Here is a 12,173-nt window from a genome sequence, read left to right as displayed (position 1 = left end):
AAAAGATCCTGGTTCTAGCCCCCGGCTCCCCACCTGTAGGAGGGAGCTTCTAAGCGGTGGAGGAGGTCTGCAGGTGTCTATCTTTCTCTGCCCCTCTCTGTCTTCCTCTCCTCTCTCCATTTCTCTCTGTCCTATCCAACAACGACTACAACAAGGGCAACAAAATGGGGAAAATGGCCTCCAGGAGAAGTGGATTTGTAGTGCAGGTACTAAGCCCCAGTGATAACCCCGGAGACAAAAAAAAAAAAAAAAAAAAAACAGTTACCACTGACTCATCAGTGAGCGCTGCTGTGCACCAGGAGCTGTGCCAAGACTTTCATCATTTCCAGTTCTCACCAAATCCCTGTCTGGAATTTCATTTTGTAGATGAGGGATGTGAGACAAAAGAATCAGACTCCCAAGTCCACTCTTTGTTACACCCTGTGGCATCCCTCTGAAAAGGCCACTGACTGGCCAAGATTTTAAAGGCAATTTTAAAAATGGGTGCAGAATAGGTCATCATTAGACTTTGGATAAAGGGCTTCTGCACATATGAAGGAAGAAACACTAAAACACCCTGGGGTTCCAGCTCCAACACTGAAGAAACTGAATTCCTGTGGATGCCATGGGTGAGAAGGCAGTGGCAGTGGTCCAAGCAGGGTTGGCCTCGCACTGTCCTCAGGAGGCCCTTTCTAACTCTGTAATTCACTGCAATTCAAATATGGAGGTTTCTTATCATAGAACTGGGGTTATTATTTTAAGTCTGCCTTTTCTTTTCAAAGGTCTTTGATTGAGGGATTGGGGGAATAGTGTATAAAGCCCTTTTCTTCTCCATTCAACGCTGTGTACTTATGGGAGAAGGATGTATTTACTTATACGCCTCTGTCTGCCTGCTTCAACCTTTACATGCAAAGTTTGTACATATAATAGGATTTAGAAAGTGTTTAAGACTATTTACTCAGATTTAAAAGGAGAATGATATTTGTATTCTACCTGGGAAGCCATTGATATTCCTCTAGAGTTGAGGCACTCAGAATAATACATTTGTTGTCCCTACAATATGAAATTTCAATGTGGATCTTGAAAGGCCCAGCCTTTAGTGCAGTAGGTGAGTCTGTTGCTTCTCTGTAAACGACTAAATGCCATTGCCTGTGAAACCTCAGTCCTGTCAAACAAATATGTAGAGACTTGACTTATAGAGGTGGGGATAGAGAGTATAATAGTTATGCAACGAGACTCTCATGCCTGAGGCTCCAAGGTCCCAGGTTCAGTCCCCTACAACATCATACCAGAGCTGAGCAGTGCTCTGGTAAAAGGAAAAAAAAAAAGAATTGACTAATATAATTACTCTCTTGAAATATGGAGTAAAAAAGGAAAAAAAAAGAATTGACTAATAGAATTACCCTCTTGAAATATGGAGTAAAAAAGGAAAAAAAAGAATTTGACTAATAGAATTACCCTCTTGAAATATGGAGTAAAAAAGGAAAAAAAAGAATTTGACTAATAGAATTACCCTCTTGAAATATGGAGTAAAAAAGGAAAAAAAAAAGAATTGACTAATAGAATTACCCTCTTGAAATATGGAGTAAAAAAGGAAAAAAAAGAATTTGACTAATAGAATTACCCTCTTGAAATATGGAGTACAACTTTGCACTAGCTCTCTCTCTGAGTGACTTAATTTAATTTAAAATAAAATGTGTCATCTCATGTGAATCTGATTTTCCTAGAAACACTTCAAACTGACACCTTTGCTTACCTTTTTATGCTCCCATGAAAATCAAATCAGGGCCCAAGAGAGGTGTCTCATCAGGTAGGGCACTTACCTTGGCCATAAACACAGCCCAGGTTTGAGAACTTGTATCTCATGGAAGGAAGGCACTGTGTCCCTAGAGGAAGCTCATGCACTGTGCTGTCTCTCCCTCTCTGTCTCTTTCTCTCTGGATGAAAAAGCATCCAGGAGTAGAGAACAACTCTGCAAAAACAAAATCAAGTTAGCTTTCTGTTATCTGGTAAAGAGTTAAGAAATGGAGATAATGACAATTTAGTGCTTTTACTTTTGTCTCCACCATGGACAATCCTTTTATTATTGAAGCATTCATCAGTGGGCCAAAGAGAAAAGACTTTCATTTCAGAATATCTCATGCATCTAGAAATAGGAGGGAAACAGAGCAGAATAAAGAGGGATTTTCATGGAGTATGGCCAAGAGAATTGTCACCTTGGAAGGACTGAGAGTAGTTCTAAAGGAAGAGTATCCTTGGGACACTATTTATGTCACCCACAAATTCAACAACCATGACACAGAAAAGTGATTTCTTTTTTTTTTGGTGGTCATAGCTTTAGTATACATATTTTCAAGTACAACACTCAATTGTAATCTTGAAGTTGGCACTATATACCATGTTACAAAGTGCAAGGACCCAGGTTTGAGCCCCTGGTCCCCACTGTAGAGGGAAAGCTTTGTGAGTGGTGAAGCAGTGCTGCAGGTGTCTCTCTGTCTCTCTCCCTCTCTAGCTTCTTTTTTATTTTATTTATTTAAGAAAGGAGACATTAACAAAACCATAGAATAAGAGGGGTACAATTCCACACAATTCCCATAACCCGATCTCCACATCCCACCCCCTCCCCTGATAGCCTTCCCATTCTCTCTCTCTGGGAGTATGGATCCAGGGTCGTTGTGGGTTGCAGAGGGTGGAAGGTCTGGCTTCTGTAATTGCTTCCCCGCTGAACATGGGCATTGACTGGTTGATCCATACTCCCAGTCTGTCTCTCTTTGCCTAGTAGGGTGGGGCTCTGAGGAAGTGGCACTCCAGTACACATTGATGGGGTCGTCTGTCCAGGGAAGTCTGGTCAGCATCCGGAACCTGGTGGCTGAAAACAGAGTTAACATGCAAAGCCAAACAAATTGTTGAACAATCATGGACCTAAAAACTGTAATAGTGCAGATGAGGTGTTGGGGGTATTCCCTGCATGCTCTTGTGTACTTCTGCTTTCAGGTATATATTTTTCCCCTAGTTTATGGGCATGGGTGAACCTATGCTCTATCTCAGGGGACCTGGACTATATCTAGGTTTGGGGACTTTATTGGGGAGTGGAACACCTGGAATGGAATTAGAGAATACTATGAAAGGAAAGGTCTCACCCGAGTGATGAAGCTGAAGGGTTGTCATTACACACCTGAAGTCTCTGGTCACAGTCTGAAGTGAAGCATGCTGGGGTGGCACTCGTTGTGTTGATTAGGTTGCAATCTGCGGATGCAATATTATTTGATTTGAATTGAGAGCAGCATGCAGAAAAGTGTGCCCCACCCTAAGGTTCCAGGACTGGGGGAAATATAGGCTCTATTGTGGAAAAGTGAGGTTCCTGTTGTCGTAGGGTTCAAGAAGACAATGGATAGTTATTGTTATCATCACATTATTTGGTGATAAGGTTAACTTTGGAAAGTCCCTTTGATAGGGTTTGGGGTATAGTACCCAGCATCTTGTATATACCTGTGTTGTCGGTTGCTTCTGTTCTCCCTGGTCTAGGCTTTTGGGAGAGAACATATCAAAGACAGCCTATGTATTAAAAAGACTCAGTCTATGTTTTAAGAAGTTCTAGACATATCATCAGTTTTTCGCCTCTCATATTAATTAAATAATGGTTTATATAATGTTTACACTTTAATAGGATTGTACATAAACACCACTCCCACCACCAAAAGACTGTGTCCCATCTCCACCACCCTCTCCCGTCCCCCCACCCTTCACCATGCCGGGAAGCCCAATGACCACCCTCCCCTTCACCACAGTGTTTTTACATTGGTGCCCTGCTCTCGATTTAATCAGATCCTGCTTTTAGTTTCCCTTTCTGTTCTTTTTTCTCAACTTCTGTTGATGAGTGGGGACATCCCATACTCATCTTTATCTTTCTGGCTTAGCTGACTTACCTATCCTCTAGTGTGACATACAGTGGAAAGAGCATTTGGAATTAGACCAGGGTGAAAATACTCCATTGGGCACATACATGTTGCTTAAGTGCCATGGGACATCCCAGTCTTGGTTTTCTCATCTGTAAAGTTGGGGCAGTGATCTCTCCCTCAGAGGGTTCTCACCAGTTTTCAAAGGTGTGATGTATGTCAAAGGCTCTGGAGAAATACCAGCTCATTAAGTACTTATCCCCCAGTTTAAAAGTGTGATTTGAGAGTTTAGAGTGATTTCATAGATTATGTAAAATAATTTTTAAAAGGTTAGATTCATAAAAAGATCAAAACAATATAAATTTTATATTAGATCAGAGGGGTTCTTTAAAGGGTTCCTAAACCCATGTAACAGCCTATCTTCTTGTGGCTATATTAACCAAAATAATGATTTAAGACTTTCCATCTCAGTCCTTTGGCATCGTAAGGGAGATGCCCCTGCCAAAATATTCTAATGTAATTAGAGAAACTGGAGATCTTATCCTGTTACTTTTCCCTGAAGATGGGCTTGTAATGAAAACCCAGTAACATTATTAGTTCACATCAATCTTGTCAGGGGCTCTGAGTACAATAGTTCTGAAGTAAGCCAACCAAGTTTTAAACTGCCACTTTAATTTTGATAAGTAATGTGGCTCTATAGACTTGTGATGAAAGAAGAGCAGTAAACTTTACCCAAACACCATATAGGTCATAAATTCAATATGTATTGGAAAGAAGTATTCAGCAGAGGAAATGAGGACTTAATGTTCTTTTCAAGAATGATGTATGCATTTTCTTAACATAAATAAGGACTTACCAGTAAATGAGATTTCTGGCCCATCAGAGGGTGGGAAAGCCTAAACTGATTCTGGGAAAACTTTTATGACTTTATATGGTTTCTCACTATGATATACAAAACAGAACTTTAAGACATAGTATTAAAATAGACATATTCTGCTCAGAGAAACAGCTTACTGGGTAGGGGCTATATGGTTTGCCATGACACTGAGCATTATGGGAAGCTCTGTGTCATCAGTGGAATCTCTGGTGCCATAGTATCCCCCAGTTTCTTTCACTCTATGTGAATGATAAAGCAACCCAGAACAGTGAAATCACATTTGCTTGGGAACCTAGCTCCACAAAATGAGATGAAACAGACATATTTGGATTTTTCTAATCTGTAAGATAGAATAGTTAACAGTAACTATTCTGTTGTCTTCACAAGATTGTGGTTGACAATAAAATTAAAAAATGTAAAAACTTTTATTAACTATCAAAGTCTTTATAAGTAAGGATCATAGCAAAGATGGCAAGCTGAGCTAGGTACAGCTCCATGCTTTACTTCAACACTTAAGAATGAAAGCTTATATGACTTTTGATGAGTATCAGCTCCTGCAGTTTAATTATTCAGACTTAAAATACATTGAAACTTACAATGGCAATATTTACATATATATACATATGTATATATCAAGACAGAAATAATACTAATTAAAATAGAATTTTCCACCAACATGCCTGTTTGATGAGACCTGGATGACTTGTCTAATATGACAGTTTATGATGGTGACAAAGGGTTTCTTGAGAATGACTGATGTTTCAAGACACTAAATAAAGGTTTACTGTTCGTGTCTGCTCTTCAGTCCTACAAATGTAAAGGAGAGATGCTCCGTTTAGTTCCTTTACACCAAGAGTCATTTTAGCTTTCTGCAGAGTGGCAGGAGGAAGGGTGGTTCTGAGTTACTTGGTCTTGATTTCTCTAAGACTCTCTGCTCTCATTGCCCTTTTCCCCTGCCGGTGGCTCCGACCTGATGAACATCTCTTTCTTCTTGGCATCAGTCTTGGCATCTCCAAGTGCTGGAATTTCTTTGCATGACAATCTTTGTAGAGGTGTGGTTTTTCTCTAGTTCATCAACTCACCAAAGGGATCTCAGTTTACTCTTAGCTTAATATGAATCCTTTATCTATTCACATATTGGCATCCATTTCACTTCCATTTCCAGAATCTGAGCTCTCTTTTTTGGCTGAGTCTAGGAAGGGGATACTAGATAATTACTTTTACCCTCAGAAGGGAGTATAAATGGATCTCAGATGAACACTACAGACATTCAACTCAGCTGGGGTTTTAATGAATCTAGGGGTGCAATGAATAGCATCAGGCACATTGGCCACTCTGCATGAACTTTGGAATCATGCAGAAGACATGACCTTATGCAACAGAAGTAGAAAGAGTATAAGAAGACATACTGTGATTAAGACTAAAATGAGGTGAAAATACAGACTGAGGAGCAAGTGAACACTGTAAGGGAAATAATTCAAAGACAGATTTTGATAGAATGAAAATCTTTAGTGGGGATCAATAAAGAACAGATTTGCTACCCCATATAGACATGATATAGGCTATATTAGAGGACCTAGACTTGATGACAGAAAAAAATACTCCTCTCTCTCTCTCTCTCTCCTCCCCCCTACCCCCCGTCACACTTACCAACTTATTCACTCACACACGGTCTTTGACCTTCCACTGATAGGTCTTTGACCTTCCACTGATAACCTTCTCTTTTGCTGTGACATTTTCATTCTTGGCTCTGATGGAGTAACAACCATGGGGCAAACACAAACTGTAGATGTCAGAGACACATCAGATGAATTCTCCTCAAACCCAAGTAACAGCTAAAGTGACAGGAGCAGTGTGCTCAGATAACCCTGTAGTCATGGCACCAGTGCTCAGTTATCCTTTCAGAGAGAAACTGAGGGCTCTAATCCTCTTTTCCTATAGCAGATGCCCTAGTGGTGAGATTCTAGAAGATCTGACCAGTCACTGAGCTCCCATGTTTTTTTCTCCTGTGTGGCTCAGTGGTATCCATTTGTCTGAATTTGAAGCTTATGTCAATCTTAATATTTGTTTTGAGTCACATATGCTGGCCTCTAATTTGCAATTTACATGGATGATGGGGCCCTATTCAGAGTCTCACTCTGCTGTCTTTGTGAGGTTTACCTCTCTCCACTCAGTCATTAGGGTGAACAGCATGTAATTAGGGAACCCATGTAAAGCTTGGATTTCTGAAAGGTTGAAGCTCTTTTCATAAAGTAAGGGTTTTCATTTTTACCCCCATTCTTTTCTAAACAAAAAGCCATTTACCCCCTATGGTTTTCATACGAATATAGTAGCTTAGGAACAGTTATTCTTAAGGTGGGTAATAATTTTGGTTTGTTTGCACCTGGGAGTCCCTTCTTGTTTACACAGCTTGTTTTTAACTCAGTATAGATTGAGGCTGATTGGTCACCATCTTTTTGAAGCCAGTGAAATGGACTGTCTTTTAATCTGTAAGATGTGAAAAAAAAATCATCCAACAAAATAATTCAATTTCCATCTTATTTTCATGTGTTTTTACTAACTATAATGCACAAAGCCTACCCCAAACTACTTGAAAGTAGATTCAATGAAAATAGAAATATGGAGTAAAACAGATGTTCCTGCTGAAATTATGTCAATTATATTTAAGCTGAGTTCCCTTGTCAGAGAGGTTCGTAATTTAAGAAATAGTTTTGAAAAAAAATAGTTTTGGTGGTCAGGCAAGCCCAAACACTTAAAAGAGTAGATATGAATATAGATACATTTTTATTGGAATAAAATAATATAGTATATGGGGAGCTTATTGAAATATTGATGTATTATCATGTCTTCTACTTGATACTATTTTTTAAAGAAATAAGAAAGTGCAAGTGCTTTTCAACTCTCCAGGGTTGAAAAAATATTTGTTATCTAGAATTATTATCTAGAATGTGCTTACAGTGGTCAACTGGGGAATTCATTAAATGCACATTTCTGGGCCCCGTTTATTGAAATTCTACTACAGAAGGTTAAGAATGAACTGTTTTGAAAACTAAATTTTAATAAGCATCTGAGATGATTCTCTTGCACAAATACTTGTTTTGTACAAAATTATGCATTTTATATAGGTGTTCAGTTGCACATTTCTGCTTTCTATCTTCCTATACATTGTTAAAATAAAGATGTTTTTAATGACTATTATGTACCCTCTTATTAATAGTCTAATGCAGTAAACTAGTCAACCAGCCCATGGTGATACTGCCATAAAGAAATAAGTATTCTTTCAGTTCATGACTGATCAGGTTGGTATAATAGCTCAATCTGGATAGTGCACCTGCTTTGTCATTCATGTGATACAGGTTTGAGTCCAACACCCACCACACTGAAGAAAGGTTCAGTGCTGTGGCACTTTTGGTCTCTCCCATATGTCAGTTGAATTAATCTAAATTACCACTGTCATCTAAAGTACATTTGGCAAATATTTGTATATATGTATTTTTTTCTCTTTGAATCCCTATTTCCTTCCATATTTTGGCAGGATTTTATCTAATGTACAATCAGAGCATAATGTCTCCTTAGTATAACTGTTGCTATTTTTGGAGGATCAAATCATTGTAATGATGCTTATTATCTCATAATACCAGTACTCATGACTAAGCGTCTGAGACATGGGCATTTTCAGAGGCCAGACAGAAGGGAGAGAAGATGTAATTAGGAGAGGGTAGGTACAAAATTTCACACATCTAAGAGTGTGATGTTCTATGTTCAAGCTATATCCTCTATCCACTTGGGGTTGGGACTGTGTGATGGACTAGTTCAAATCCTGTGTGAAGACCTTATGTATGTGAACTTGACCATATACAGTTACACAGTTACACACACATACCTATGCGTGATGATAGTAGATATCAATTCTATCAGATTGGCTTTGTGTGTAGGGTTGAACTCATATTTCTTTTTTCTTTTTTCATCAGGCTACTATCATCCTGAGTCACCTTTTTCAGATATAAAGAGAGAGGGAGAGAGGGAAAGATAACACAGCACCAAAGCTTTCCATGTTGTGGCAGGGCTGGGTTCAAACCTGGGTCATGCTCTTGGCAAAATAGGCTTACTACTCAGTTGAGCTATTTTGCTAGTTCCTGTTAATCTTTCTTATGTGGTATTAATTTAGTTCAGAGGCAGTAACTGTGAGAGTGTAGGTACAGAACTTCACACACCTCATGTAAGAGTGTGATGTTCTATGTGCAAGCTATATCCTCCATCCACTGGGATTTGGGACTGTTTTATGGACAAGTTCAAGTAGGGAACACTTGGTAGGGAGACAGAGATACAGAAATAAAAAGATATATCCAAGAAAATACATCCTGTGTAGAAGAAAAAAGAAAGAAAACAACTCATGGTTATTTGACTCTCTTAATAGAAAGTTATGGCAAAGGTAACTAGTGGGTGGGCTTTAAGGCCTATAGCTATATGAAATTACATTGTCTCTTTGATCAGATTTCTTACAGAAAAGATATGCAGGATGCCCACATGTACAGCGCAGAGCTCAACAGACCAGACATCAAGATGGCCACACAGATCTCCAAGATCATAAGCAATGTAATCTTTCTTTCTTATCTTTTTAAAAATTTTCTTTATTGGGTTATTAATGGTTTACAGCCCACAGTAAAATACAATAATTTGTATATGCATAACATTTCCACATAACAATACAACCCCCACTAGGTCCTCTGCCATACTGTTCCAGTCTCTTTCTTATCTTGAGCAGACATGCATTCTTAGTTTTACAGGAGACAAAGCATATCTTTGGTATTTGGATGGTTAATTTAACAAGTGCTATTAATCTGAATGAATGACATTTCAATTTTTAAAATCTGCATTATCCTTTTTACTTTGTAAACAAATTATTCAGTATATGTGGAAACTACCTAAACTCAGTTTTATAATGGTTAATGTTATTTATCATGCTTTTAGGGAAACAGAGTGCTATTTGGTTATAAAATCATAGTCAGATGTGGTCAGACAGTATCAGATCAGTCCCTGAGAGTAAACAAAGCCACTAAAAGTATATCCTGATTAAGGGTCTCAGTAATCCTGAAACTAGACCACCCCTTCTTTTAAATACTTTAAATACTTTAAACACAAGCACCATGATCCTGACTGAAGACAGACTCAAAGTTATTAATTACTTTACTACCAAAAAAAGTCTGAGTCTATTTAAATGACCACAGCTTAAATCAGTTTCTATTTCAACAGTAAGTATTTTAGTATTTGATAAGTTGCAAGGAATACTTTATGTGGACTGAAGGCCTGTTTTATCTTATTTTGTTTCCCCTCAGTATGATTGATAAGTCAAAATGTTTAACATTCTCTTATGCATTCAATTTAGGCAGAATACAAGAAAGGACAAGGAATAATGAATAAAGAGCCTGCTGTAATTGGAAGACCAGATTTTGAACATGCTGTGGAAGCTTCTAAACTTTCTAGTAAAGTAAGACTCTAGGAATGATTCTGTAGTGATTTTATTTGAAGACTTTGTTACTAGCAGCATGGAAGATATTTCATTTTAGATTGTCTTTTTTAATCCCAAGAAATTCAGTGATAATGTTACTGGGGGGAAAAAAATCAGAGTTTCTTTCCTTTTCTTTCTTATTTACTTTTTTTTTTCCCTTTTCTTTTCTCTTATCAGAGCACTGCTCAGCTCTGGTTTATGGTGGTATGGGGGATTGAACCTGGGGCCTTGGAGCCTCAGGCATGAGAGTCTCTTTGTATAACCATTATGCTATCTATCCCCACCCTCAGAAAGGACTTCAATAATTATACATTCCAGTAAGTGAAAAACAAGTTTGGGGCTGGATGGTGGTACAACTGGTTGAGCATACCTGGTATTTATTTATTTGTTTCTTTTTCATTTTTTTATTAGTGATTTAATAATGAATGACAATTTGTGGATAAGAGGGGTATATCCCATACATTTCCCACCACCAGAGTTCCATATCCCATACCCTCCATTGGAAGCTTCCCTATTTTTACCCCTCTGGAAGTATGGACCAAGATCTTTATGGGGTACAGAAGGTGGGAGATCTGGCTTCTGTAATTGCTTATCCACTGAATATGGCATTGGCAGGTTGATCCATACTCCTAACCTGTTTCAATCTTTCTCTAGTGGGGCAGGGTTCTGGAAAGGTGGGGTTCCAGGACACATTGGTGAGGTCGTCTGCCCAGGGAAGTCAGGTTGGCATCATGGTAACATCTGTAACTTGGTGGTGTCTGAAAAGCATTAAGGCAGAACAAATTGTTTAATAATCAGAAATCTAAAGGTAAGAAGAGAGCAGATGAGATCTGCAGTCTTCATCTTAGAAGAAGCTAGGAAGTCTATTTTAGCCTTATTCCAAAGGAGCCTATGACTTTATTAATTGTTGCATGAGCCTATGTTAACTTCTGCAGCAGGTTTGCTTCCATGACGTAAAAGCTCCATTATCATTATGAGAGGTTTGTAAAATTCTAGAGGGTTTTTCTTAAACATAGGAGGGGTGTGGCTTATGGTCAGACAGTAATAAAAAGCAAAGCAATAAGGGACCAGGCAGTGGCTCACCTGGTTGAGCAGTCACCTCATGCACAAGGATCTGGGTTCAAGCCCCCATGGGGGTAACCACCTGCAGGGGAGAAGTTTGTGAATGGAAAAGCAGAGTTGCAGGTGTCACTCATTCTATCTCCTTTTCTATTTTCCCCTTCTCTCTTGATTTCTGTCTGTCAAATAAATAAACAAATACAGTATTTAAAAAGAGAAAAAATATTTATTTTTAAAAAGGAAAACAATAAAAATAAAAGTAAATCTCATGTACCAAAGAGATTGATGTGTTAGTAATCATTCACTTTTAAAGGCAATAGTAAGTTTTAGCACTAAGGTTGAAATTTTGATATTAATAGAGAGATTGGAGTGTGTACTGGGGTCTCAATGTAAGTGCAGTAATCATTAAAATCATGAAGCTTAAGAATTCTAAAAGGAGGGTCAACAAAATAGTTCATTTAGGTTAATACACCTGTCTTGCCATGTGTGCAACTCAGCTTCTAGTCTGGTCCCCACTGCACTGAAGGAAGCTTCCTATCTATCTCTGTTTCTGAAGAAGTTGGTCTTATGCTGTGAAACTCAGAGACAACACCAATAGAAAATAGGGATTCTAAGAGTGGGTAATTTGTTAATATAATTAGACAACATTATCATTTGTTAATTATCAATAGAATTTGTCTCAGTAATGGATGGAAATTTTTGGTTTTGCAAGGAAGATTTTTGCATTTACAAAAAAACTCACATTGGGGGCCAGGCGGTAGCGCAGTTGGTTAAGGGCACATAGTGCAAAACGCAAGGACTGGCATAAGGATCCCGGTTCAAACCCCTGGCTCCCCACCTGCAGGGGTGGGTC

General features: G+C 38.5%; 1 protein-coding gene across 3 annotated transcripts in view; it reads left to right on the top strand.

The window, feature by feature from the left end:
• Positions 1-12,173, top strand: part of NEBL (nebulette) — a 410,755-nt gene that overhangs the window by 311,748 nt on the left and 86,834 nt on the right. The window contains exons 6-7 of one of the 3 annotated variants that reach the window (XM_007526302.3): positions 9,247-9,348; positions 10,139-10,240. The exons of the other annotated variants lie outside the window; for them this stretch is intronic. Of the exons in view, the coding sequence (XP_007526364.1) occupies positions 9,247-9,348; positions 10,139-10,240 (204 nt within the window). The remainder of the gene's footprint in view (positions 1-9,246; positions 9,349-10,138; positions 10,241-12,173) is intronic. 3 annotated transcript variants of the gene reach the window in all.

This window comes from Erinaceus europaeus, chromosome 6 (genome assembly GCF_950295315.1).
Source record: "Erinaceus europaeus chromosome 6, mEriEur2.1, whole genome shotgun sequence".
In the NCBI taxonomy this organism is placed as follows: domain Eukaryota; kingdom Metazoa; phylum Chordata; class Mammalia; order Eulipotyphla; family Erinaceidae; genus Erinaceus; species Erinaceus europaeus.
The sequence above is the reverse complement of the archived record's forward strand: the minus strand, read 5'-3'. Positions and strand labels throughout refer to the sequence as shown.